The sequence below is a fragment of the Diaporthe amygdali genome (genome assembly GCF_026229845.1).
Source record: "Diaporthe amygdali strain CAA958 chromosome Unknown NODE_30_length_622097_cov_64_914702, whole genome shotgun sequence".
Classification (NCBI taxonomy): Eukaryota; Fungi; Ascomycota; class Sordariomycetes; order Diaporthales; family Diaporthaceae; genus Diaporthe; species Diaporthe amygdali.
This window is the reverse complement of record NW_026517050.1, coordinates 457,136-483,833: the sequence shown is the minus strand read 5'-3', so window position 1 is coordinate 483,833 and position 26,698 is coordinate 457,136. Positions and strand designations below refer to the sequence as shown.

General features: G+C 50.7%; 11 protein-coding genes across 11 annotated transcripts; 4 read left to right on the top strand and 7 right to left on the bottom strand.

The window, feature by feature from the left end:
- Positions 1-1,270: 1,270 nt before the first annotated feature.
- On the top strand, positions 1,271-2,953 carry J7T55_014231 (cylase and diesterase protein; the record flags this gene model as incomplete). Its single annotated transcript, XM_053132293.1, has 1 exon — positions 1,271-2,953. The coding sequence occupies one exon, from the start codon at positions 1,271-1,273 to the stop codon at positions 2,951-2,953; it is 1,683 nt and encodes a 560-aa protein (XP_052989832.1).
- Positions 2,954-3,069: 116 nt separating this feature from the next.
- On the bottom strand, positions 3,070-4,701 carry J7T55_014230 (uncharacterized protein; the record flags this gene model as incomplete). Its single annotated transcript, XM_053132292.1, has 1 exon — positions 3,070-4,701. The coding sequence occupies one exon, from the start codon at positions 4,699-4,701 to the stop codon at positions 3,070-3,072; it is 1,632 nt and encodes a 543-aa protein (XP_052989831.1).
- A 1,852-nt stretch (positions 4,702-6,553) lies between these two features.
- On the top strand, positions 6,554-8,248 carry J7T55_014229 (Cytochrome P450 3A13; the record flags this gene model as incomplete). The annotated part of the gene is made up of 1 exon (XM_053132291.1): positions 6,554-8,248. The coding sequence occupies one exon, from the start codon at positions 6,554-6,556 to the stop codon at positions 8,246-8,248; it is 1,695 nt and encodes a 564-aa protein (XP_052989830.1).
- Positions 8,249-8,834: 586 nt separating this feature from the next.
- On the bottom strand, positions 8,835-9,314 carry J7T55_014228 (doc family protein; the record flags this gene model as incomplete). Its single annotated transcript, XM_053132290.1, has 1 exon — positions 8,835-9,314. One exon carries the CDS (start codon positions 9,312-9,314, stop codon positions 8,835-8,837), a length of 480 nt encoding a protein of 159 aa, XP_052989829.1.
- Positions 9,315-9,556: 242 nt separating this feature from the next.
- Positions 9,557-10,124, top strand: J7T55_014227 (uncharacterized protein; the record flags this gene model as incomplete). The annotated part of the gene is made up of 2 exons (XM_053132289.1): positions 9,557-9,896; positions 9,952-10,124. 2 exons carry the CDS (start codon positions 9,557-9,559, stop codon positions 10,122-10,124), a joined length of 513 nt encoding a protein of 170 aa, XP_052989828.1.
- A 561-nt stretch (positions 10,125-10,685) lies between these two features.
- Positions 10,686-11,840, top strand: J7T55_014226 (uncharacterized protein; the record flags this gene model as incomplete). The annotated part of the gene is made up of 3 exons (XM_053132288.1): positions 10,686-11,243; positions 11,322-11,613; positions 11,758-11,840. The coding sequence occupies 3 exons, from the start codon at positions 10,686-10,688 to the stop codon at positions 11,838-11,840; spliced, it is 933 nt and encodes a 310-aa protein (XP_052989827.1).
- Positions 11,841-12,377: 537 nt separating this feature from the next.
- Positions 12,378-14,738, bottom strand: J7T55_014225 (short chain dehydrogenase reductase family superfamily; the record flags this gene model as incomplete). The annotated part of the gene is made up of 7 exons (XM_053132286.1): positions 12,378-12,490; positions 12,568-12,709; positions 13,141-13,336; positions 13,797-13,860; positions 13,914-14,009; positions 14,070-14,451; positions 14,514-14,738. The coding sequence occupies 7 exons, from the start codon at positions 14,736-14,738 to the stop codon at positions 12,378-12,380; spliced, it is 1,218 nt and encodes a 405-aa protein (XP_052989826.1).
- Positions 14,739-15,157: 419 nt separating this feature from the next.
- On the bottom strand, positions 15,158-16,762 carry J7T55_014224 (phosphorus-3; the record flags this gene model as incomplete). Its single annotated transcript, XM_053132285.1, has 2 exons — positions 15,158-16,530; positions 16,627-16,762. The coding sequence occupies 2 exons, from the start codon at positions 16,760-16,762 to the stop codon at positions 15,158-15,160; spliced, it is 1,509 nt and encodes a 502-aa protein (XP_052989825.1).
- Positions 16,763-17,946: 1,184 nt separating this feature from the next.
- On the bottom strand, positions 17,947-20,325 carry J7T55_014223 (gamma-glutamyltranspeptidase; the record flags this gene model as incomplete). Its single annotated transcript, XM_053132284.1, has 5 exons — positions 17,947-18,766; positions 18,842-19,284; positions 19,355-19,723; positions 19,791-20,031; positions 20,294-20,325. 5 exons carry the CDS (start codon positions 20,323-20,325, stop codon positions 17,947-17,949), a joined length of 1,905 nt encoding a protein of 634 aa, XP_052989824.1.
- A 1,270-nt stretch (positions 20,326-21,595) lies between these two features.
- Positions 21,596-23,270, bottom strand: J7T55_014222 (uncharacterized protein; the record flags this gene model as incomplete). The annotated part of the gene is made up of 6 exons (XM_053132283.1): positions 21,596-21,948; positions 22,127-22,158; positions 22,405-22,628; positions 22,699-22,931; positions 23,013-23,049; positions 23,127-23,270. The coding sequence occupies 6 exons, from the start codon at positions 23,268-23,270 to the stop codon at positions 21,596-21,598; spliced, it is 1,023 nt and encodes a 340-aa protein (XP_052989823.1).
- Positions 23,271-24,032: 762 nt separating this feature from the next.
- J7T55_014221 (uncharacterized protein) lies at positions 24,033-25,647 on the bottom strand (the record flags this gene model as incomplete). Its single annotated transcript, XM_053132282.1, has 3 exons — positions 24,033-24,366; positions 24,424-24,597; positions 24,653-25,647. The coding sequence occupies 3 exons, from the start codon at positions 25,645-25,647 to the stop codon at positions 24,033-24,035; spliced, it is 1,503 nt and encodes a 500-aa protein (XP_052989822.1).
- Positions 25,648-26,698: the final 1,051 nt, after the last annotated feature.

Genomic DNA, 26,698 nt, shown 5'->3' with positions numbered 1-26,698 from the left:
GTGCAGTTCGGTTTACCAGCAATCGTCTCGATCTGGTCTACGTACTTCGAGCTATCATCACGCTGAGAACGACACTGTACAGAGGTCTGTCCCCTAAGTTTTGATTAAGCGAGAAACTTAATTTCTAGGGTTACTGTCACACCCCCTCCTCTGGCAGGGTAGGTGGAACGGGGGTGCTAGGGTCTTACCCGAGAGAACCCCCCCCCTTTACCACCCCACTTCCATGGGGGTGGTCAGAGGGTTTGCTTCTAACCCGTTGCTCTGCCAGGGGGGTGGACACCGGATAGAGTTTCTCGCTTAATCAAAACTTAGGGGACAGACGTCCGTATGTTATCTACATCCTACACCACTGTTACTATATCCACTTGAGGGTCGCTATATAAACGCCACGGTTTCGCCTGTTGCCCGTGACCTTTTGGTTCTTCTGTCTTTGTGCGACGAGTTCTTATTAGAGAATCACGGATGACACTGTGACAACCTCAGTTTGTCCAGCCCACCTGATCTTCTCACTGCAGGGATAGGGTATCCCTGCGGTGCATCTTCGTCGAAATTGTTCTCATCCTTGCCGTACTGTTGTTTGCCTGCAGCTGAAGTGCATCACACGTGTCCTAGGACTGCCCAAGCATCATACTCAAATACTACACGGATGTCATATCCGTTGTCTGCAAGTGTCAGCACTACTATCAGCACAGCAGAAACATGCCCGTGTGATCCACAGCATAGCCCCAATCATCACCGATAGCCATCGGTGTTTAGCACCTCTCCATATACGTTCGGTTCAATTATTGCACCGCTTAGTGTACCGGGAACCTGGATGTTTAGAGCACTACTCTGTGCCTGGCTGCTGTGGGGGCCGAGGAACCCTCCGAGCCGTAAGTTGACCCGTCTTATCCGGGACACACCGGGGATTAGCACCAGAAAAAATATCCCGAAGAGTCCAGGTCTGTCTTCCATGTTCTACCCAAAACTTGAAATGCTGCAGCATGTCCATGTTCGTACTCCTCGCTTGCGATCCTTTGATCCATCGGGGCCATGGCCTGGTGCGTGCATGGTGTCCCTTCAAGCGCTAGTGTCTGACACGGACAAGATACGACATCCAAGGATTAGCATTGAGGACAGATGGCGGGGTATTTAATTCACCCACAGTCATGCCCATATAATATTTGCCAGAACACATGTCTCTGTAGTCACTACGGAGAGCATCCGACTGTATTGAAGTAGTGTCGCATCAACTGTTAATCAACCCCGCCCTCCTTCCGCTTCTCCATCAATGGCGGCGCGAGCAGTGCAACGTGGCTATGGCGGCGCCCTTTTGGACCGCTTTGCAACGTGGCTGCAAGGTTTGCCTTCCGAGACATGCAACTACGCTACAACGGCTGTGAAGATCCCCCTCGAAGGCGAAGAGAATATCCAGCTCGCAGCAGACCTTTATCAGCCCGTTCTCAAAGACGATGAGAAACCAGCGGGAACCATTTTGGTGCTGTGCCCCTATGGACGCAGCCTGCTCACTCTAAGCGCGCGATCCTTTGCGTCGCGCGGCTACAACGTGCTATTCGTCTCCTCCCGTGGCACCTTTGGATCCGCTGGCCGACTCGACCCTGGCAGGATGGAATCGGATGATGGACCGCGCGTTGTGAAATGGATGCGCCAACAGCCATGGTACACCGGGACTTTCGCGACGATTGGCTCGAGCTACTTGGCTTACACGCAATGGGCTTTATTGGGATCCGATGAGTCTCTCCAGGACATGGCTGCGGCGATTCCTAGTATAGGGCCTCACGACTTTTCCGACCTGCTTTGGGGGACGGGTGCTCTGTGGCTCACTTGCGTCGACTGGGCACATCTTATGGCCACCCAGGAGTCGCTTTCTGTATTTCGTCAGGTGTACAACATGATGACTACTAATATTATGACTTTGGCCCACATCAAGAAAACGGTTCCGCTTGTCGAAGGCGCCAAACCCTATTTCAAAGACAAGACGCCCTGGCTCCTCGAATGGATCAGTCGTTCAGACCGAAAAAACGACTCTTACTACGAGCCAATGAAGCATGGAAAGGCTCTCAGCACGTCCAAGGTCCCAATTCTTATAATTGGTGGGTGGCAGGATGTCTTTACTGGCACTACGATGGAGCAGTACCAACAGCTTTGCAAGAGTGGCGGGAATGTTGCACTGACCATGGGCCCTTGGAACCACCTACAAGCAGGCAATGGAGAGGGTGTGATGAAAGAGACACTGGCATGGTTGGACAAGTACCTCGCCAAACGTAAGGAGGGAGAAATTCGACCAGCCCCAGTCAGAATAAATGTCACAGGTGTCAATGAATGGAGATGGCTACCCAGCTGGCCCCCTACTACGACAGCGCTGGAACTGCATCTCCATCCGCAAGGATGTCTTGTCAAGCAGGAGCTGGGCAAGAGGAACATGGCCTCATTTAAATTCGATCCTCACGATCCCACGCCAACAATGGGAGGCCCACTACTGTTTCACGGCGGCGTAGTGGACGACACAGCCCTCTCTAAACGCTCCGATGTCCTCACTTTTACCACAACGCCCTTGGATCACCCCCTGGAAGTCCTAGGTAAACCGCACATCGAGCTGGCCCACAGTAGCGACAACTTAAACGTTGACCTCTTTGTCCGTCTATCTGAGGTTGATGCCAAGGGCATCTCGCACAATATCACTGAAGTATATAAACGACTCGACCCTGCGCGCACCACGGGTGGAAATGCGGTCAAGGTTGAACTGGACCTGGCAGACTGCGCGCATAGGTTCAAGAAGGGAACTTGTATCAGGATCCTTGTCGCTGGTGCGAACTTCCCTCACTATTCATTCAATTTGGGCTCTGGAGAGGACCAGGGGACAGGAACCGAGATGAAGCCTGCGATACACACTTTGCACTTGGGTGGAGAATTAGCATCGAAATTGGTTTTACCTGTATCATTACTAGACTAAGCCTGGGCTCGCATTTGCTCTTTCTCTAATATCTTTCTGCTTCAACCCCCCCCCCCCCCTAAGAAGAAAGAATGTAAGAAAAGAAGAAGTCTCTATCCACGTCACGCTACCCTGATTCATATCATCTGACTATACATCGATGCCTTAACCAATAAGTCTACAAAAAAAAGCTGCTGCTCTGACATAACCTCCGGCCTCACCAGACACTTCAAAGTGACCCCAGCACCCTCAGCGAGGACCGTCTTCTGACTTTGATCTTCGTTCAGGATCTTCATCTCACTATTGACGTCCAATTCACCGTCAGTTTGGCAGTAGCGGGCATTGCACCAAAAAGAGCCCCCATCAAAGCCGTTCTGCACATGCGAAGCGTTGATGGTCCTGCCCATTGCCACGATGAAATAGCCTGCTAAACCAGTGACCGGGTTCTTCCTACAAAATATCAGGACAAAAGGTGGTTTCTCTGCAACAGGCTCGGTAGTTCGTCTTCTGAAGGTCTCGTTGCGGCTGTCCCAACAGTCCGACGGGAGGGCACTCAATAGCTCGAATTCGCATCCTGAGGGCCATTCGGGCATCGTGCGGATCAGAAACACATCATATGAGCCGAGGTCGAAATCCTGCAGTCTGTTCTCCTTGAGTAGGTAGATTCTGCGGGGGCTGACGTCCGGCTTCGGCTGAAAGCTTTCGAGGCGGTCTGGGTACACACGTGTATACCTTGCGATATCCGAGTCGTACCCTTGTATTTTTGACACAGGAGATACAATAATCCCCATCCGTATGCCACTCTCTCTATCAAAGCTGACCCTCTTGCAGTTCAGCCGGAAGAGATACAAGCTTCGTCCCGCTAAGCAGGTGTATTCCTCGATGGGAACCTTCAGTCGCACCCCACGGCTCGTAATAGTAATAGGACCGCTCATACCATGAGCGCCATCTGGGGTCAGGCAGGGTGCAACATTGCTGGATGAGGCGAAGGCGTCTGGTGACGGCGCTAGCAGGCCAGAAGTCTCGCAGATGGTTGTGCTTGTCCATGCGAACAGGGACTCGTCATCATAGGATTTGATGATCTCTTCTTGCAGGCGAACAAAAGCCTTTGAGCCCTCTCCGTACAGTAGGGGCATTGATATATCGAAAATTCCCAGCAGACAGTATGCCATGTCCTCCTTGCGAGTCGTCTTTCGGTTCGAGGCCCACGACATCTTGCGCGCCACGCTGAAGAATCGCAAATTTCCGCCACGAAGAGCCTTCGTGTCAACTCCGGTGATAGAGTAGATCCTGTGGAGAAGAGTCGCCTTGGAGCCTTGGTTAATCCAGTTTTTATCGTAGAATTGGACGTCCTGGGCGGCGATCATTTCTTGGAGCGTCCAGCCGCGTGTGAACCACCGACAATTTTCTAATCCTTCTGCATTGCCCTCCGGATCATCAAGATCCGAGAGAGATGCGTAGCAGACCTCCGCGTTTCGGTACCACTTGAACATGGAATTGATGGCCTCAGAGAGCTCTGCGGAAGACGACTTGTCTATGCAGACGGTGTCGGCCCAAAGGTACTTCCAGCCGTCCTTCAGAGCTTGTTGACATGATCGTTCGAGTTTCCACCAGCTGTCTTTCTTGGTGTACTCGCGAGGCTCTCGTATTATTAGGTCATGGTAGGAAACCTCATCTGCACCCCAGGTGTGGGACAGGATCGCGTAACTGGGTATCGTCTCTCCAACATGTTCCTCCAATGTTCTCGTATTGCAGTTGATCAGCCGCATTGTTTCTGATGATGTTGGTGGCACTTTGAGATGAGAGAACAGGGCGAGCAAGGTCACCTTTTACGAGGTAGTGGCATCAAGTGGCTAGCGGTTAAGATTGCTTACTCGCTTCCGGACCACGTGAATGGCTGGGCCGATTACCGCTTTTGCAGACCGAATCCAGCCTGATGATGCACTGCGCCACGCTCTACTTGTTCTACTTGATGGCTGCCTGTTGTAGACGCCACATATGAAATCGACAGACAGTTGATCAGTGACCTAGACGCAAAAACGTCCAAAGAAGTAAGCGCAGTTTCCGACGGCCATGAACATGAAAAGTTCACCAGTCGGGTATGAATTGCCGGCCAGGAAGGATCTGTATTAGCGCCTTTTCCAGCCTTGTCCTGACCACTGAGAACGTAGGTGGGTAAGGTTGGAGTCTGGTGTCAATAAATGCTCACTTGAGAGTCGATGGACGCACTAGAAAATTACTTCAGGGCCTCTATGGGATCTTTGTTGTTTGATCTGCTTTCTTTCCAAATGAAATGACTCTAGCGCCTCAGCAGTGCCATGGCTCAGTGTGGTTACATAGTCATCGATTGATTGTTGCCCTGAAATATCAATCTGATCATGACCGACATAACACCGTTATCGATGCCGCGAGGTACTTCAGCAACGTTCCAGGCGGAGAATCCCAAGGTGAAGTCATATCACACTTTCACTGCCCGTTAGCTTCGATTGCTGGCTACTCCTAGCGGTGAATCTCATAAATGGCCCGATCGCGATTCTTCAGGAAGCGTACCAGTGGATGCGGACGAAGCTCCCCACTGCTCAAGCAACACAGCATAATAGTTGATCATAATAGAATCGCAGTTATTGGATGGTAAAACGGAGGATATCTTGACAAAGGCATGTTGTCTCAATGTACTGGTCAAGCCGTGAGGTAGGGAAGAGCCGTGAGGTAGGGAAGAGCCGTGAGGTAGGGAAGCGGTGCTCGCGGCAATGTGAATGCTTGGGATCTCTAGAACTACTACTAGTAAGTATTCGTTGCCAATATGAGGACATCACTGATGGAAATCTGTCGTGATCGTCCCTTGAGAACCCTAAGGGCAGCCATATCAGACTTGATTCCAGATAACATCCGATTTTTCTGCGTGCATTTGGAAGGGGTAGCCCAGAAATATCCCAGAAGTACTCTAGACTTCGCCGTTGAAAGCTATGTGTGGGACCCAAAAGCAACCAGTGACTTGGCGTAGCCTTTGCTCAATCAGCTGTAATATATTAGTATAGCAGTCCACAACGCTCCAGTTGTATGCATACTACAATTACTGTAGTTAGAAATACTGTATCCACATCAAGTAAGCATGCAATTGCTGGCTTGCAATGAGGACCAGAAAGGCGGACCGAGCCGTGCCTCACACTTGCATCGTTCTGATTCGTAATTCACCAGGGTTGTTGGTGCCTAGAGCGGTGCTTCAGCCAACTTGAACAATGGATGCCTGCCTCTTCGGCACGGAGTGTAGCGTTGGGAGTTGGAATTGGCCGCAGCGGTGGATCGCAAAGCAGAAGGAACCCCACCCAACACACACCTTTAAAGTTCACTGTTGCCAAAAGTTGATAAAAATAGACAAACGAGTCCATTTGCGTTGCAGTCTGCTTGGATTCGATGCCAACACCACCACCGTTTGGGCGCGATTGCAACGCGAATTAAGAAGCTATCCGCATCTGTTGTGACCTTTCCAAGCGCCAACATTCCCTCCTCTTTCAACCTCTCTTGTAACGGTTCTTCCTGTTTTCATTTTTTCTTACTCTTTTGCTACATGAACCTGTCCTGCACTCGAATGCCCCACCAGGTCTCTCAGATCACACGACAATGTCTTGGCTCTTAGCGGTAGGAGCACTTGTTCCTCTCTTGGTAGCAGCAAGCTTCCTCAGTTGGGTTCGATCCTTGCTGAAGAACTATGCCGCCGCCCGAACCATTGGCGTTCCTATACGTGTCATCCCCTTCAGCCCTTTCAACCCTTTCTGGTCCCTCGTTGACCGAAAAGTCGTTTCGCTTCTCCGGCGTCTACCCTACATTGGAGAAAATAATGTCACGCGCTACAACTGGCGTGGATGGGACCTAGAAGACAGGTGGAAATGCCACTATCAGATGGGAGATGCCTTCGTGCTTGTGACGCCTCAGTACAATATGCTCCAACTCAACAACCCTGACGCTACCACGAATGTCTTCAAGAGAGCCACCGACTTTCCACGGCCAGTATGGGTCAACGATGTCCTTGCTGTCTTCGGCTCCAACATATCTACGGCTGAGGGTCAGTCATGGAAGACCCAGCGAAGAGTCGCGACTCGTTGCTTCAATGAGCCAAATAATGAGATAGTATGGTCCGAGACTCTTGACCTGTCCCACGACATGCTTCGTTATTGGACACGCAAATCCTCCGTTAATTCCGGCGCCGGGGACATCCGCACGCTTACGCTCAGCGTGCTTGCTCGTGCCGGATTCGGCAAGTCATTCAAGTTTCGGGGATATGACGAAGAGACACCAGACGATGAGATGCAATCTATGAGCTACAGGGAATCCCTGGGCATCATACTGGAGAATTGTATCGTTATCCTGGCCCTTGGCCCCAAGACATTAGCATCTTTGGCCCGTTACTGGCTGCCTTCCAAGCTCAAGACTGTGAATCAGGCAGTCATCTCATTCCAGACACACATGACGACAATGTATGAGGAGCAGAAGCGTGCGTTCGCGGTTGGTGAAAAGAACTCGGATAATAACCTCATGACACTTCTGGTCCGTGCTTCTCAAGAAGCTGCCAACGAGCGGTCCGAGGGCCTGACCGAGAGCGAGATATATGGCAACATGTTCACGTTCAACTTCGCTGGCCACGATACAACAGCCCACAGCTCTACGTTTGCCCTATACTTCCTCGCGGCGAATCCTGAAGTCCAGGATTGGATTTCCGAGGAGATCCAAAGTGTCCTTGGAGACCGGCAGCCTCACGACCTGGATTACCGTGCTGACTTTCCCCGTTTCAAGCGGTGTTTATCAGTATTATATGAAACCTTGAGACTCTACACCATCGTTCCCGCGATCAAATGGACTGGAGAGCACCCGACAACTCTTGCTTTAGGCGATAGGACATTAAACCTGCCCCCGAAGACCATCATACTGCCCAGTTATTGCTCCATGCACACGGATCCCAGGTACTGGGGCTCCGACTCGCTGACGTGGCGGCCCTCGCGCTGGATCCGGCCTGACAAGACAGGAAATACGCCGGGCGACGAGGAAATAGATATGAACCAGCGTGGCGTGTTCCTGGGATGGTCTGAGGGCACACGGGACTGTCCCGGCAAAAAGTTCTCCCAAGTCGAGTTTGTAGCTCTCATGGTAGGGCTGTTCGGGCAGTGGCGCGTCGAACCGGCTAAGGAGCATCCGGGTGAGAGCACAGAAGCCGCACGTCAGCGCGTCTTGAAACTTATTGGGGAGGACTCTGGATGGGTTCTGCTGCTGCAAATGTTGCATCCAGAGCGGGCGCCGTTAGTGTGGAGGAAGGCGAGTTAGCTACTCATGACATTGAATGATGCTGAAGCCAGTTTAGCCACCTATCGTTTCATGTCTAGCCTAAACAAATTTTCACATTGATATTCATCTGAAGCTCAGCGGCATATAGATATATCTAATTTTCTTACTGTTCCAATTAAGTGCATGGAAAAGCTTCAAACTTCCGACTAGATAGAAAAATCTAAAAACTTTTCTCTCCTCATTGTCCCAAACATTCAACTATTCTCCTTTGGGGCAACAAAATCGTACGTGTTACCAAGCCCGTCCTTTCTTATAGCTTGAACTGTACTCTGACTACAGGCGGAACGGAAGACTTCTTTACATACAACATGGGCAAAAGGACAGAGAGGGGAGGGGGGGAAAGATCATACGATCAGATTTCAATCTTTCATCCAAACGTTTGTTGTTCGAACAGGATTCTAAAACCTCAGTCATCACTTTCCTCCGAGAGAATGACGGAAGGAATCGCACGACACATATCATATGCATAAGTGCCGCATTCAATGTTGGCAGAGCAACTCTCCCTCGATTCAAACGGACTCCACTTATGCATCCTCAAAGCTTCCAGGCTCAGATCTTCCTTCTGCTAGCCGTCCAGCGGTCGCGCTACCTTTTGGTAAAACTGCGCGAGGTCTTCCTCGTCCCACAGTCCGCTCGCCACGGCGACATGCGCATCAGCCAGGGGAGACGAAGACACAGATCCAGAGTGATTTTTCTCCATGACTTTATCACCTTTTGTAATCTGGTGCTCACCATCTTCCGTCAAACGGAAGCCATTCAGCCTGAGGAACATATCCGCCGCGGCGACACTTGTGCGCTTGTTACCGTCTGAGAACGAGTGATTAAGCGCGATTTTATGTGCTAGTACAGCAGCCAGGTAGAAGATGTTATCGTTGCTTGTGTAATGATGCTGATTGATGGATGAAAAGACGGCCGAGTCGAGAAGAGAGCGCTGTGCGGACATGGAGGAGATAATACAAGTGCGGTAGAGTCGCACGATCTGATTAGCGGTGAGGAAAATAGGCGACCTGCCCATATTAACATATCGGCTGAAGACAGATGGCATTAATGGATGAGACTGTGGGAGCAAACCGTCCTCTAATTCTGCATTCAAGTGTGGCTGGTCACGATGGGCTACAAATGGGCCAATGCCGTGGGAGCGAATCATCCCCCAGAAGGACCTTGCCGGGCCCCACCATCCGACCCAGACCTTTTTCCACGAAAGGAGGGCGCAGCAGGGAACACTTTGCTTTACCTGCATGCCATTCTTTCCACCCACACTACCTTGGTAATTCACAACGTACAGACATGTTATCGCCATCCTCGACCAAGTCAGTCAGTCATGCGGCTCGAGCCATCGTTGGGATACTGAGGACTCGAGTGAGACGACAACCTCTATGGCGCCGACATTTTGGGACTTTTTACGAAGCGAAGGCTCGTCTGGTCACAATAGACAACTTTGGAGTGCTGGGCAACCGAGAGGTCATAATTTCTCGAGCCGGTGAAAACGACTCCTCCGTGGTGATAGATCGCGAGGTCGGCTTTGCAATGAAGTCTGCCATTGTGCGGCAGTTCGGTGTGTCACTCACCAGAGACCTCGAGGCCATTCCGCTCAAGTTTTACCACAAATCTCTTCATTTTACACACGGTATGACACGAATCTGTGGAGCTTCTGTTTAGTCCTAAAGTACTGATCTTGTCAGAGCTCCTGCCATATCCACGCCTAATCATTGACAAGGGGCTTACTGGACCAGAATTGGGTGACATCAGCGCAGCCACTTTGTGGCTCTGGGCACCAGCATCGAGTGAAATCACACTGGATGATACTCCTGATCGCAAGTCGCGGGGCAAACTTGGTTGGACATTGCAGAGCTGACAAGAAATCAGATCATTTCACGATATCTTCTCGAGAAAGTTACAGTAGGCTGAAACATGTGTTAAATGAGCTCAAGGATAGGTGACTGACGGCCATACACGTTGGGGCCCCTAATTGCAATCCCATGAGAGACCAATCATATTTTTGAGATGGTCTTTTGGCTTCGTCCTTCGTAATCAACAATCCATATTCCACTTCTGTGGCAAATGATCTCTTAATCCATCACTACGTCATAGTCTGTCATTTTGACTCCTTGCGACGTAGCTGGTGTACTAGCTACAAGGGCGTTTTATTATGGGAATGCTTGTGCATGTGTAGCTATTTTCCATGCTCTTTGGGACATACCCGGCGTCACCAAGCATGACACTCTGCTCCGATCTATGTGAGCCGCATCGGACGAGGGGGCAGCTGATTGGTCGGTCCCCGTTTTTTGGGACTGCCCTACAGACGGCCTGACAAGATTTAAAAGGAGACCATTTGACGCCAGGCGCCTCCATACTTCCGTACTCGACAAGTTTCCCCCACTCACCTTCACTCAGCCTTCACATCACCCGGAACAAAATGCCACCAGCCGGCCAGGCCCCATCCAAACGGCAGCTTGCCTTGAGCTGGCGCGATGAGGACATTATTTCCGCCTGGACGCAGACACCCCAATTGAAACCTGACGGCAGTGCTGTGACGGGCTTCGGTTTCCCCCCACAGCAACCCATCGCTCACGTCAAGGTCGGCTTACCACATATACTTCAGCCAGAACTGCGGAACCATGAGTATGTATTGAAAGCTCTAAGGAACATGCCACCAGAGCAGACAAGAGGAATTCGCATCCCTGAGGTCTACCGCACACTCCAGAGCGGCGACTGGTTCTATATTATCATGGAATACATCCCTGGAAAGACGCTGCAACAGTTGGCAGACCAGAGGGACTGGGGTGAATCCCAACAAAAAGCTCTAACCAACAGTATTGCAAGGGCTATGAGGCTGCTTATGTCAATAGCAGTGCCTGCAGGGCAAACGCCTGGCCCTGTTGGTGGTGGTCAAATCCGGCATCCCCTGTTTAAGGATGACAGTTCGTTTTGCAATTACTTATCAGTTGACGAGCTTGAGAAGCATTTGAACGATGTAAGCAACTGCATAGGGACCCCCGGTTTACTAATATAACCTCGGTTCTGATCGTGGCTAACACGAATTACTGCCCAGGCTGCCACCCTCAGAGATAAGACGGCCCCGACTGTAAGCCTTGAGAGGAGCCTATGTTTCTATTATAGTGACTTCTACGCCAGCAACTTTATCTTTACTGATTCTGGCGACGTTTGTATTATCGACTTTGACCAGGCCGGGTTTTTGCCTCCCAGCTTCATGTCCTTTGCCCTGGCCGAAAGCCATTGGGCACCCGGGCGTTGGGTCAAGGAGGTACTAAAGCTCCCTGAGCACAACCTTCCGGCTATGAAACATATTCATTACTTTTTTATGATAGGCGGTTCTTCATTTGGTGAGTGGGAGAACCCTGCCCTTGATGTAAAACTAAACCCCCAGATAGCTAATATCAAATTGCTCATAAAAGGTCTCCCGCGTCCTCCTAAGAAGAAAAGGATATAGAATGGCCTTTTGTGCCCACAATGTTTCCTTGTCAAAGCCATGAACATGTTATATACATGGGGCAGCGGCGATGAGATCCGAGAAGGAAAAGAAAACGGCCGTGGTGGCGATGTTACATAGAGAGCGAGATGAAGAGAGAAGAACACCACACGGCAGGGGTGAACATGGCATGCCATGCCTCCCTGGATAGGTAATGACCTCAGTGTCTTGATTTTCGGGCCTCTTGATTTACTAAATTGGAAAATACAGTGAAGAGCGATCCTTACAGACACACAAACACACACAATACAACCATCGGCAGAGACTGAAAATGGGATTCGTTCATTTAGATATAACACTTATAACAAATAAGCATGTCTTGAAAGATATCAGAGAAGCATAGACCCAAGCTGATGTAGAATTATGCGGATCAGGATTCTTTGGTCGCCAACTTGCGTTTTCTCTTCTGTCAATGTTTGATAGGCAAAGACGCCTGCTACTCATTTCCTGATATGAACACAGTTGTCAGCAATATGCATTCTTGACTGCTGTTTCAAAAACCCTCCTCCAAGCTGCGCCATCAAGTTCCCCCATCCGTCGATAGCCTACACAATATTCAAGTAATAATAGGATCACCGAAGGTGCTCGAATAGACTTTCTTGCTGCCGTCGTTTCACCTTACAGGAACTCGGCCGTCTCGGCAATATCCCACATCTCGTCGCGGTAGGTGGTGAAGCCGCCCGGGTTCCCACCCGCGGGTATAAACTGAGTGGTGTGAAGGTACTCCTGGCCTGTTAACGTGGCCGGTTTTGGGTGCGGTTTTCTTTAGTGGTTTACCTAGTGAAAAATGCACCTAAAACTTGCTTACACCCCTTATCATTGTAATAGGGCGGGCACGTTACGGTGGCTGCCTGGGCGTAAGCTGCGTTGCACGGAGAACGCACGTCAGATTCTAGACCGGTTTTTTGCCGGCAGATCACATGCGTGATGACATCGACCATCCTCTGCGTCTTTTGCGCAAATTATGGCCGCATGAAAGAGTCCTTAAAGGATGAGGCTCAAAAAAAGCCTCTCCTGGATGGCATCCATGAAGGTGCCTCAAATAGCGGTACCCCATCTCTGATGTCTCCATGAAAGACCCCAAATACGACTGGATGGACTGTTCTCTTCAACCTTCCTACGCAAAGTAACTTTTTCGACTTTTCCTTTGCAGCAGCAACATCCAACTCGATACTATCAATTGATGGAGAACAAGAATAATCCTTTGTGTTATTTTGGATGGAGTGGTCTCTTGATAATCGTATTTGGGGCTTTCAGTCTTGGTTATGGGTTCTCCCAGTCGAATTTCTCGGCCCATCGCAAAGGGCTCATAATCGCCGGCAGTGTGGCCGTCGGAATAATCTGTGTAGGGATCCTTACATGCGTCTTAGTGAGCTGGTACCGCAAGAGGCAGACCAGAGTTGGCGACGAAGAGCTGGTGGTATCTCAGCCGACACGGCGTCAGCCAGATCACCAGCCACCCATGACTACAAATCCCGTTGGGTCGTGTGCCATTGAAGGCACAGATGCGCAACAACCGAACCAACGCGATTCCTTGCAGCAAAGCGGCGTTCATGGGTTGCCGGAGAAGCCGCCACCTACGTACACGGAGGTTGCTAATGATCGAGTCTATCGCGACCCAAACCCAACAAGCTTGCTCAATGTCTGAGTAAGAATCTCGATCCCACGACTTCGAACCTCATTACGAATTGAAGGACAGGCCTTTCTTTCAGCGGGGAGGATGAAGGAAGTCATGGGTGGTTTCATGGTTTTGGTCGAACATAACAATAATGCGGCGTCCAGAATCCATTGTTCTCCTATCCGGTTAATATATGTGCTCGATGCTCATTGCTTTCTAGCTCAGTGTTGGGGAGTTTTGAAAAGCGTCAAGTCACCTATGGGCAGAAGAGGTTTGGGATTGATAGCAATGATTTCGGAGCTCAGGATTATTTCTGCAATTGAATTTCCACTTTCATGACGTATGGCTGAATACAAGGGCCGATGCCTCGAACACTGATAAGCGTATGCCTTGGGACAGGGTGCATTCCACCACCTCACCATGGTAGCTTGAGTGGTGTGGATAAGCCCTTGCCCAGCGTTGCCTCGGCTGTACCGATGTCACCTGGAGAGAGTCAGTGCGGCCTTTCAATGAGTGTTGAAATACAAACTACTCACCCGGTCCTCTCGGAGCCCAGTACTCGCCAGTCTTGCTGATGTCCAGCTTCTCTGTCCACTCTATGAGACTGGTCGCCGCCTCATCAGTTGTCACAGCTGTGTCGAACACCAAAAGTCAGTACTGAACACAAAGCAATTGGGAGATAATCTGCATACCGCCACCTTCGTCCCAGAACTTGTCAAATCCTACGCCTTTGGTCATGTCACTCCGCATAAAACCAGGATGGACGATGCTAATCACCACACCTGCGTCTTGGAGATCCAGGCTCAAGAGTTTACCAACCATGTTCAAAGCTGCCTTACTCGCATGGTGGGCGTAATTTCCACCGCCCTCGGACTCGTGACGTAGCGTGATGCTTCCAGACTCGGACGAAACGAGCACCACCTTTGAGCCCTTCGATAGCAGCCCAGCGTGAAATAGCGCGTGGACCAGGAACACGGGGGCGATCGAGCTTGTAGTATACATCGTGACTTCCTCGTCCCAGTTCGGTCCCTTGTCGTGGAAGTCTTCAGTAGTGAAGCGACCGGCCGTGATAATCTGTCTCATGTATCAGGGCTTGCTTGTGTGCTGAAGGTGCAAATTGTGGTGGCAGTACTCACCACGAGATCCAGTGGCTTCTCGCCCTTCAGCTGGCGTGCAAGATCGTCGCCTACTTTGGGCTTCTGGAGGTCGATGTCTGACAGCCATTTGACGTTGTTTGGAAAGTCACTGGGCACCGATGATCGTGCAGTTGCAAACACCGTGCTTGATGCCTGGGAGGCGTACTGCTTGGTGAGAGAGGCTCCCAGGCCTCTAGTGGCGCCCACAATCAGTGCTCTGACCATTGTGACTGTGTGGTCTGTTTCGAAACGTCTTGGCGCTCTTGATCTCTGCAAGCTTGGTAAAGACAAGGAGGGGAGTATTTGTTTTGGGCTGTGTTTTTGAGATGGGCTTTAAAGACGCGAGATGGTGTCATTCCCGTCATGACGTCAAAATGAACATTGGTAGAGGCAGGCTGGAGTGATTGCTATCAGATGACTGCTGCAAGTTGGGAAGCAACTGTTAGTGCACAACACAGCCAGCCACTCGAGAGATGCACTCGAGAGATGGAAAGGGAGAAGCAGTTTGCCTCCTTCCTATGCAAGCTTTTAACCAAAGTTCATATGACAGGCAGCTGAAGACACAATTAACGCATGAATAATATTGAATTCTTAGGTTCCCTGATTCTGGTACCTAGGTTATAACATGCTCGTGCGCCATCACCCTACTGAACAACAAATTGTTCTGAATGCGACTTGTACAACGTTGTCGAGTCCAGGATTTCACCGGTGGACGACCGAATAAAGTTAATCTCCAAATTGTTCTCATCTTTAAAGCTGAGGGTGGCATAGCTGAAGTCATCAGCATAAGCGAATCGGTTCGATGAGATATTCGTCCCAACCGAGCTGAGTCCTTCAATATTACCCGCCCCTCCTGCGACGATGTACATTGGGCTCTTGGGATCGTTCAATCCCGCCGGGTCGACGACGCTGTTGTTCACCGGCGCAAAGCGTTGGGAGTTATGGACGTGCCCGAAAACGCCCAGATCGACGCCGTACTGGTAGAACACCGACTCAAATGCCGCCTGGCATGCGGTGCAGAGGTTGTCACTCCCGCCTGTCGAGTACCACGGGCGGTGGCCGCCGACAATGACCCAAGGGGTCACGGTGCGATCGACTGAAGCCAAGTCCGCTTTCAGAAAATCGAGCTGCTGGCCTGTGTATCCAAAGGGCCCACCATCTAGACTAGCAGAACCGAAAGGCAGGTCTGGGGCGTTTGGGAAGTCGGTCTCGGTGTCGATCATTGTGACATGGACCATACCATACTCAAACGAGTACCAGAATGGCGGGTTGGCGAGCAACTTTGCCTTATTGGCGTTGACCTTGGCGGTGGCATCTGACGACGTAGACGAGAACGCGCTCGGCATGTTCTTACCGAAGCGCACATTGAAATCCGTGAAGTTTTTCTGCCCTTCAGGACAGATTGTTTCAATGATCAGCGTGCCAACTTCGGCACAGTCCGCCTCATGGTTACCAGGGCTCGCCATGTACGGCTTTCGGCTGGCGATAGGAGACAGCTGGTTATAGAAATTCTCAGTTATAGCCTCGTACGTGTTGGCGCCGTCAAGTAGGTTATCGATGTTGAGGATCCAATCATCGGCATACGCCAGATCGCCAGGATGCATAACCCATTCATAATCGTTGAAGTTCTCGGCCAGGCGCCCTATGGTCGTATGGTTTAGGGCAGGATCTATTGTAGGAATTGTGTCCCGCTTGGTAGTATCGCCCTGGATAGTATAACCATTTGTCCCGTAGACCCCAAGATCAATGACAACACTTGTCGTAAAGGGAGTCTTATCACCTGGAGCCCGTGGGCTCATAAAACTCTCAACGGTCGAGTTGGTGGAGACAATCTTGTAGTAATAGGTTTGGCCTGCGGTCAGGCCACTGAGAATGACAGTATTGGACCAGGTCCGGGACGTGTTGTAAGTCACAGAGATGTCTGAGCATTGCTCGAGGTCGAGATTGCTGCTACTTGTTCCATACTGGACGCATGGCTGGGCCAGCTGCTCAAACGTGTTCCACCCAACTGAGATGGCTATTAAAAAAAAAATCAAAAATTCGTAAGTCAGCTTGATATCACACATCTAGACTTCACTGGGTGACATATGGCATCGCAAAGAACCCAGCTTACAGTTGGCGCCGCTAATAGCCAGGCGTTGCTGCACCGGAGTTGTCTTGTCAGAAGGAATAGCAGGATAATTTGCCGCGGCGATAACTATCGAGGCAAATAGGGGCAAGCCCCTGGCACAGTTCAAAACAGTGGCCATGATGATGGAGACGGACTTAGTACTGAGTATTAGTACCACAGCGAGCAGAGTAAGACATCATGCAGACAAACCAGCACGGCCTGGACATCATAGCCAGGCGCCTACATGATATATCAAGCTTGGCAGTCGACGGAGCGGCCCGCAGACATGTGTACATGACCCGTATCTAAAGCAGTTTTCTGGAGCGAGGCCGAGATTGCGAGGTATGCATGCACGCACGCGATGGCACTGGACCTAGTAGTGAGGATGACTGCTCCGGGCTTAGCGTGCTCGTAAAAGTCCTCTAAGTCAACCCGTGGCATACGCGCGTGGTGCTGAAGGTTGACTCGTGGGCCTATCTATTGGACAGAAGGATCCCACTATGCCGATTGTGCCGACCACGTACGACCCAATCTCAGGACCCAGAAAATGGGTCACATTACTAGGAGGGGAAGGTACGGAAATGACGGATTGCTAATTCAATGCTTGCTTCTGGAGGAGCCACCCCCGGCAGACAGCCCCTGTTAAAGACGCTGTCGGTCGACGTATTTGTCTTGATCACCGGTCCATGGCTGTTATGACAAGGTGACGCGCGTTAGTTTCATTGCATACAAACTACGACCCGGGTCAGCATCGAATTTATGTCGTATCTAAGCAGTCGACTGACTGTTTTTGTCAGATTCATTGCTGCCGACTTTTCTGATCGTGCATAGACTATTGGACGAGAGGCCTCGCAAATTTCGTAACATCATCAAGATCATGGGAGCTACTGCGAGTATGCGATAAGGACAATTTCCAGAACAAGACTCCCTTTGTCACACTAGAAGCAACGTATGGCGTTGTTGAAAACATCGTCGTTTGTTTTTGATTCTTTTCGGTTTCACTTATGTCTTATTGCCCTGATGAGGACCTTCAAGGCCCTCTCTGTTTCAAGACTGGGACATCTGGAGGCACTAGACGTGCCTGGGCTTCTTGGGTCTTTTAGGACTATATAAACTCACTATGAACGCTTTAGTATTGGATCCAGCATCAAATTTCATTGTCTTGGTTCGAAACAGTCTGTGACAAACTTTTATCTCGCGGGATGCATTTCAAGGAACTAGTCCAAAGGAAACGAAAGCAAGCTTATCACAACCAAGACGCAGTACGGTAATCAAGTCTTTCGAAATGAATTAGAAGGCGTGTAATCGACGATGTTTTGTCGATCACAGTAACGGTGCAGCATTCCCATCGCCCCGCATGTCGCTTCCGGCGGAGTATACCGTTCGACCTTCAACCGGGTCTCGATGGACGCGGACAATCTGCCCTCGCCCGAACAGCGATCGCTCCATGCTTCTCACAATCTTGACCTCATGCCCCATCTCCTGTAGCTCGCGAACCACATTCCCACCTACTCCTTCCTCAATATACACTGTCCTGTCAACGGTCTTGCTTGGGTCAGTTGACTTCCCAGGTAGGCTGACCCCGATGCAAATCCTGGGCGCATCAAGCGCCACCTGAGGGCTCATACCGAACCTGAGCATGTTCATCAAAACCTGAACGTGACCTTGCGGCTGCATGGCACCACCCATCACGCCAAAGACACTATGAAGAGACCCATCAGATGCATTCGTCACCATCGCTGGAATTATTGTATTGTAAGGTCTTTTGCCTGGCGCATAGAGGTTAGGATGGTGGTCAGGCCCAAGGTGAAAACCAGATCCACGGTTCTGAAGAACGAAACCAGTGCCTGGAGGGATGATGCGGCTGCCAAAGTTGTCCGCAACACTGTTGACAAGTGAACAAGCATTTCCCTCCTCGTCTGTAACGCAGAGGTAGACTGTGTCGCTGGTCTTGTGCATCCCGCTCAGATCTCCAGGATCTGCGATATCTGTAGACCTAGCCGGATCAAACAGTTTGGCACGTTGAGCCAGATACGACGAAGAGACTAGGTAGCTTGGATGGACGGTGTGTGCAGGGTCCGTTATGTACCAGCTGCCGTCTGCAAAAGCAATGCGTAATGCTTGGATGATGGCGTGAAGATACCTGACAGATGAAATGAGTAAATTCGACCGGACGTAGCGCAAGGCATCACTACCAAACAACCGCATGACTACTTACTTCGAGGAATTGTGATCCGCACCTGTGAAATGCGGGATCTTGCCATCTTTCTCCAGCTCGGCAAGGACACCAAGGGCCATCTGAGCCACTATTCCCTGGCCGTTGGGCGGGTGCTCCCACAAATCTACAGAATCTTTGTTGGATAGCAGGTCGAGTCGAATCGAGACGGGCTCTACCGCCTCACTGGAGTGACTCTTGAGGTCATCAAGAGTTAGGTAGCCGCCGTACTTTTGGCTGATTTCTATGATCGCCTCCGCGACTGGCCCTTCGTAGAAGCCACTCTTCCCATGTTCAGCAAGAAGTTCGAATGTTCTCGCCAAAGACCTGTTCTTGATAATTTCTCCTGTTCTAGGAGCTCGATAGTGCCCAGGACAAGATGGATCGTACTTGAGCAGTCCCTCATCAACAACCTTGCTCTGCAGTTCCTTTTCTGACTTTTGCCACTGAAAGCACGTGTTAGTCAACTGAGTAGACATTGAGACGCCGAAAACCTTGAAAATTGGCGGCCCTTACATTGTAGCTCGATATTTCACTGATAGCCACACCCTCATTAGCCATTCGAATGGCAGGTGCAAGGACCTGTGAAGCCGTCAACTCGCCAGAGCCGTACTTGTCGATGATATCAAGCCAAGCAGCTGCGGCACCAGGTACAGTGACAGAGTGGATCGATGTGTTTGGAATTGATCCAGAGTTTCGTTCCGTGATATTCAATTCTCTGCAGATATCATCCACGTTTGCGTTCGCCGGCGACCTTCCCGACCCATTTAGCGCGTGGACCTTTTGAGTCTTGGCTTCGTAGAAAAGACAGAACGCGTCTCCTCCAATACCAGTCATTGATGGATCAACAAGGTTCAGCGCCGCCGCTGCGCCTATGGCTGCATCCTGATTTCCAACGTCATTACCCGTAGGCGTGCTACTGTCAAGGGCTGACAAAGGACTGTAGACTTACTGCGGCATTGCCCCGCTCCCTCAGGATTTGAAGGCCAGCTTCCGTTGCGAGGGGTGAACTTGTGCTCACGATGCCTCTAGTACTATGTACTACACTCCGGCGGCTGGGAAAGCGAATGAAGGCCTCATCTTCCGAAGGATGAGTGCCAGGCATCGGTTCGTCCATGCCTGATTCCAAGCTCTCCGCGAACCTCGAAATAATGAATACAAAGTTTCCAGGATCAACCTGTGGGCCAATCTTGCTGGGAAGATTAGAAGGCCAGGTTCGTTGACTTGATCCTGCGAGCGATGGTGTTTGTGCTGGTAGTTTGAAGTCGTGTCACCAGCTGAATCGGACCGTGGTAGTTGCTGTTTGCACCGATAATCGGCCCACCTAGCTAAGATGCAAGTTTGTGCATGATGCAATGCATCTACGGAAGTGATTGGCCGAGGTAAGACAATACTGCTTGCATGCAAACAGGGTACCTAGATACACAAACTCAGCGTACAAATCCTGGGGCTCACCTTCGATTCAATTTGATGTGGAATAAACTCATACGCAATTATTTGTTTCCCAAAGTACAAGTATCAAAATTGACACAAAAACTGAGATGGAGGCTAGCGCAAAATGGAGTCCGAACAACCCCCTTCTAAACACGTTTGGGATGAGCTTCAAATACCGACATTTCGAACACGGCATATTAGCAGAAGAAGCACGATTGATGACAAGATCGTCATATGTCATAAGTGATGCCCAGCCGGAACTCAGATTAGGTGAGCAGCCACTTATGTTCGCGACTGTCAAACGAATAGATAGCTGAAGAATTGACAGGAAGTCAGCCTTCGTTGTTTGTTAATAGGGTTCAGGCAATTTTTCAAGACCTAACTATTCTTGCGAGCATTTTTCCGGCGCCTCTCACGGCATGCATTTTGTCTGTCCCCGTTCCTGCGTACGTCGTTCTAGATTTATATCTGGAGAGACACTGACATGCATATCGGATGATTGTAATCCCTCTGTATGAAGTTGATGGGACCCAGAGCATGTGGAAATTGACAAATCATATACGCACTTTTGAGATCTCAGGAACATGGTCCTCGAATAAGTGAAAGTCAGCTTCAGTTCTAGGCTCGGCGTGTTACTTCCATACGTTTCCTTAGTCCATGCAATGGCAGCGCTGTTAGTACCCGAACATGGTCAATTGTCATGGACATACTATGGACGATTTATGCGAATAGGGCAGGGACACGAGCTACAGAACGGAGTGCTTGTATTGAAATGACACATGAGCACATTAATCAGTTCCCGATCGAAGGGATTCTACTATGTCTTCGCAATTATTCATTATAGGATGATTCTATCTGGTTGTGGAAGCTTTAGTCATACTGCAGTCTCCCCATCGAAACACCTTTTCATCCATGCATGCTGTCAAAGCAAATATCTGCAATTTTGGTTGCATTAGTAATTCGATCCATAGCTACCAGGTGTGATATCATAGCTTACTTGCATGTTTGATCCGTAGATGGCAGCCCGTCCCCTACACGTTCTCAGTCTCCAGTGGCTTTTACCGGCAAACGTAGGCCGTGCTTCTCATGTGGGCACGAGAGGTGTATGGGCGCATTCTTGTGCTGAAAACTGGTATAAGCGGGAGACAGTGCCAACTGAAAGACTTTTCCCCATTGGAACGGTATGACGCTGTTCACAGGAACGTGGTTCAAGCTGTCCTGGCTCTTGGCCGAGGTGGAAAGTGAGCTGTCTCTTCGAGAGTCTCGATCCTGACCCTGCGTCTGGCTAGAATAAAAGGTGCAGACTATGGGCGGCATTGTTGCTCAAACAATATCGTGTACGGTCAGAAAGCGGAGATTGTGATTATCTTGAAGATTAGCATCTCCAGGGTAGACGGCTGGTGGCGGCCTTAGAACATTGGTCGAGTTTTCGCCCGGCCCTGCCCATATGTCCCATCCGAGTTGTTGTACATCCCTGTTCAATCCATATCTTGAACGCAAGTCATCACTGTGTTCTGCTTCGCACAGGCAAAGGTCTTCTGCCGCGCTCTGCTCGGGGCTCTCGAAAACCGTCTCGGGTATCATGACGGGAACTTGGTAGTATTCGTGATCCTCCAAGACCGAGACCGGGTGTACCGATGCTCTTGATTCCATCGTGGATCTAGTCTGGCTACTCCCTGTGGTGCTAGTCGTACTAGATGATGTCCAGTTGCCGTTATTTCTTTTTGGAAAGAGGAGATTTGGAAGTGAACGATGCATCTTATTTTGTTTCATATTAATAGGCAGGCTTTCGCCAAGTAATTTCCTCTGGAATGGGCTGAACTTGTCGTCTTTGTTTCGTGAGCCCCCGCATACTGAAAATAAGGGTCGTAGCAGAGGTGCGCAAGCTGTGTGCACGCCATGGTCAGCAAAGCCGATAATGACTGGAGCAAGGAAGCACTCACCTGAAACGACACCAAAATTGACCTCGACGTTGGCCCAAATGAACATACTTCGAATGTTGTACGATAGATCGTGAGATTTTTGATCGAGACGTAGAGAGCCAACAATGACAAAACATGTCCCCAAGCAGGTTCTGGCGAGTTTTTGAGCGGATTGCACATGGTGACATATGATGGGGTCGGGGATCTCACATGAATCCAAACAAGAACAAGATCATAACACCGAACTTGCGACATAGACTTAGTCGAAGCTTCCTCAGTTCGAATAAGGGAAGAGCAATGATCAAGATGTCTAGCGTGAGATGACTGAACGCGCCGCCGGGGAACAATTTTCCATCGTCGATAGGGCATCGTCCAGGCGCTGATGGGTCCCAGTATTTGTATACTGGTATGCAGCGGACAACCCCTAGCGTAGCCTAATACAAGCGGCCTGTTAGAAAGCATAGCTTTCGGCTGGAACAAGAGCGTCGAGATTGAAACACGTACTCTAATCACGATCCACAGGACCGAGCAAGTAGCAAGCACAATGATGGGGTATCTCAGGCGGCCGAGCGAAAACATTCGCCAGTACAGGGCCAAAACGGCGAGCTTCGCAGAACCAACAGCTAATGCGTAGAATAATGCAAGGAAGAAGAGGTTCATTTGTGCGACCTTCAGCGACTGACTTGGCGACATCCACGATATCTCAGCCAGGTGCAGACCAAGGCCATCACAGACCCCTAGGTACCGAAGTCAGCCATGTTTAAATACATACATACTTAGAAAGGTAAATACTTTGCGTTCAGCGTGGGGTGACGTACACTTGATACCAACGGCGCTGTTTCCGACTGCCCATATCTGCACCACGTACACTTCGGTCAACAACTTGTCCCCTTCACAGCTGCAGCATCTGGCCAGGCCGTTCTGTAACTCACATAAGTAAGCAGTGCCATCCAGTCATCCCACCAGAGCCGAGTCTTGGTGACCCGTCGGGCGAGCAGGCGCAGAGCAATTGCGGTTGTAGACATCATCCACGGTATAACCAAGGACACAATCCCGGGCACCTGTGTGCTCTTCATCGCGCGTGAAACACCTGGACAGAGCTATAAGGCTCGCAGCAGCGCATCGTGGCCTCCACAACGACTCCCAGCAGCAGCTTGATGAAAAGCGACGACAAAGATTCGCGCCAAAATGGGTCAATCGCTTTCCACGTCGCAGGCCGGTGATCAGTCGACGTTTGATGAGACGGTCAGGAATGCAGAGTCCGAAGCATTCACCGACGGCATTTGGGCGGCCTTATTGATGAGGGCATGACGGTTGCCACACTGGGCAGCCTATTGCCCGATGCAGCACCCCACGAGTCAGAAACCGGCAGCTCAATGCGACAACGCCAACTTTGTTGATGTCGCTCCAAGGGTCGCCGCCGCCCGATCTGGGCTTCTGGCACACCCGGTGAGGGCAATCAGTGCCAAGAGATCATCCTCAGTGGTCAGATGCTGGAGTCTCCAACGGCATATAATTCTGTACGCCGGGAGACAAGCCGGGAATAACGAAATGCCTGGGAAACAGAGCGTCGAAACAAGGACCATCCAGGTGTCATTGAGGCCCTGAGCGTCAGACTCTCGGGCTCCAGAAAAAGCACGAGTCAAGGAGTGAGCTTGTGTTGTTGATCTGCCCTAAAGCTGTTTTCTGTAACCATCGTAAATTCATTACTAACTATTCTCGAAGCTGAACTCTATGTCAGCATCGAGAAGCATCGAACCCCTCCGCCTTCCTATTTTGACCCGTTTCATAATACATTGTTATAAAGCTCGGTTGTATGGTTCCATGCGAGTTTATGTTTAGGGCTGGAGCGCAAAGTGGCGCAGAGTCCTTTCAGCAGCGAGGCCGACGGCACCGGCTCCAACCACTGCTAAAGTCCATGGATTGGCGGCTTCCTGCGTCTTGGGCCAGAAACTGTTCTTGGTCGCCTTGTACTCGGCAAACTCGTTGGCCTTGGGCGAGCTGGTCTTAGCATACTGCGCCTCCTGGTAGGCCTCGGTTTGCGCATCCCCACCGATGTATCTCAGGAATGCATAGTTGGCGGCCGGTGCGAGAAGAGTGATTGGGTGGAGTTTGCCAGATCCCCAGAGGAAGAGAGGGAACGAGAAATGAACAAGAGCGTCGCCAAGGTAGCTGGAATGATAACGTCAGTGGAAGATCAAGCAGGACTCGATGGTGGCTGCTACTTACTTGGGATGGCGCACGATGCTCCAAACACCCTCACGGTTCAGAGTGACATTACCAGCCTTCTTGTGCTTGTTGAGTTGATAATCCGCAAGCACCTCAAGAGCGAAACCAGCACTGAAGACGAAGACGGCAAGATCGTGAGCCCATTCGATGGGTGCTGACAGAGACGAGCGAGCACTGTGGATTGTCAGGTTCCGCACTACGGGCTTGTACAGAGGGAAGAACTGCTCACCTAGCATATGGGTTGCGGAGAGACAGTGTGAAAGGCAGGGAAATGACAGCCTGGACGATTGCCTCCGGCAAAAAGTACTTGAAGAAAGCCTTGTTCCAAAAGCCAGGATCCTGCTTCTCCGCAAGATATCGACCATCATCAGAGTTGGACTTGGAGCTTCGAGACGCAACCTGGTAGAAGAGACGCGCGCCCCAGGCTGTGATACCGCCTAGGAGTACTTTATCTGGGTAGACCAGAGACGACAGGGCAGATCCAATAGACACGCCGTCATAGACAACGCGGATACCAACAGCACTCCACCAGGCGTTGACCACCGGGCTAACGGGCCAAAGCCAATCTTTTCCGTCAACACGGTTAGCAACCCGAGAGGCAGCATAGGCAGCAACACCGAGACTAGAGTGGAGGCCGAGAGAGGGCAGCAGCGTGTTCTTCAGGATGCCGACCGCTGTTGCATCACGCGGTATGTTGTACCTGTCAGTCGTGAAGTGGCCAGCATAGACTTCCTGCTCGGAGTATCCGCTGCTGGGACCTCGGACAGGGATCCCAATTCGGTCGGTGGTAGGGTTATTGGCTTCGGCTCGGCTCCAGTGCGATGCATATCGATCTTGCTCGGCACCAGAGGCACTCCAGACTGGGACATTGATGCCCTCAGCCTCTGGATTGCGAGCAGCGGAGCGGCTCAGATGAGCTGCGTATCGGTCCTGCTCTGCTCCAGATGCTGTTGGCACACGGAAAGAGACGCCTTCAGCCGCGCTGCTGCGCTGGGCCTGGCGGCTGAGGTGGGTAGCCCAGCGGTCTTGCTCTGCTCCTGAAGCTGTAGGAACAGGGACGGGGATCTCTCGGCTGGTGGGATTGCTGGCGTTGGATCCCCAGTGAGAGCCGAAACGGTCCTGCTCAGCGCCCGAGCCTCGAGGTACGGGGATTGGAATTGATTCGGTGGTTGGATTGTTGGGCTTGGACCCCCAATGGGAGGCATACTTGTCTTGTTCAGCCATTGTCTTCGACTGGCCTTGGATTTGAGGTTTGACTGGTTCTGGACAGTGGCAGAGAGAAGATGAAGGAGGATTGGACGCGCCCATTTAAGGGAGCTAGCTATAGCAGCTGGAGCTCACATGCAGTGACGTGATGGTTGGACCGATGTGTTACTAGCATGACATCACAATGATCGGCCGAGTACTGTAGGGCGCCGTACATAGTAATCATCAAGAAGATCACCATCTTCAATACTTTTTGACATGGGAAACTCGTTCAGAATCCGTCTGGCCGGCACATGGCCTTGATTGTCAGTCAGTTCATGACACTTCTATGTGGAAACTTTGACTACTCGTTCATGGGCATATCAAATGAATCCAGACCCTAGCCCTAACCTTTTTTTTTGGGGGGGGGGGGGGCTACTGTATCCCCGTCATGTATAAAGTGGTCAACCCCCATTCAAAAGATGATTGCTAGACTCGACGCCAAATGAAATATTTCCTTCTTACATCTTCTGCTTGCTATGCACTGGAGATTCTGGAGTACTTAAATGGAACCAGTTTATAATACAGGCGAGATCACATCTAATCTAAAATCCTAATCACCAGGGCACGTCCAAGTGCCACTGCCACGATTCGACCAGCTGACATTCGTTGCTACTAACCTGGGATTGAAGCACACGGCCAGGAGCATCTGGACATAGGTACGTGGGCAACCACCCTCAGAAGACTCGGCCTCGGTCATCTGTGTTAATTACCGAATTTGACGAGAACGAGACGCGAATATTTTGGATTTTTTTATCATCGGGCCTGGAAATTATCAGAGACCACTACACTGATGGCTACAAAACCTCATGATAGAAAGTACACAGATACGCGAGCTCCGGTGGCGATCAGATGCAAGCAGCACGTTCACTGGAGTATACCTGACAACTCCTCGGCAGAGATTGTTCATACCGGCACATCTGGAGAGAGAGAGGGTCAATGTACTACTTGGAAAAACGGATCACTTCGATGATTTGATATCCCCCGTGACACTTGCGTCAAGGAAATGTTCTCTTACTAGCTACCGGAC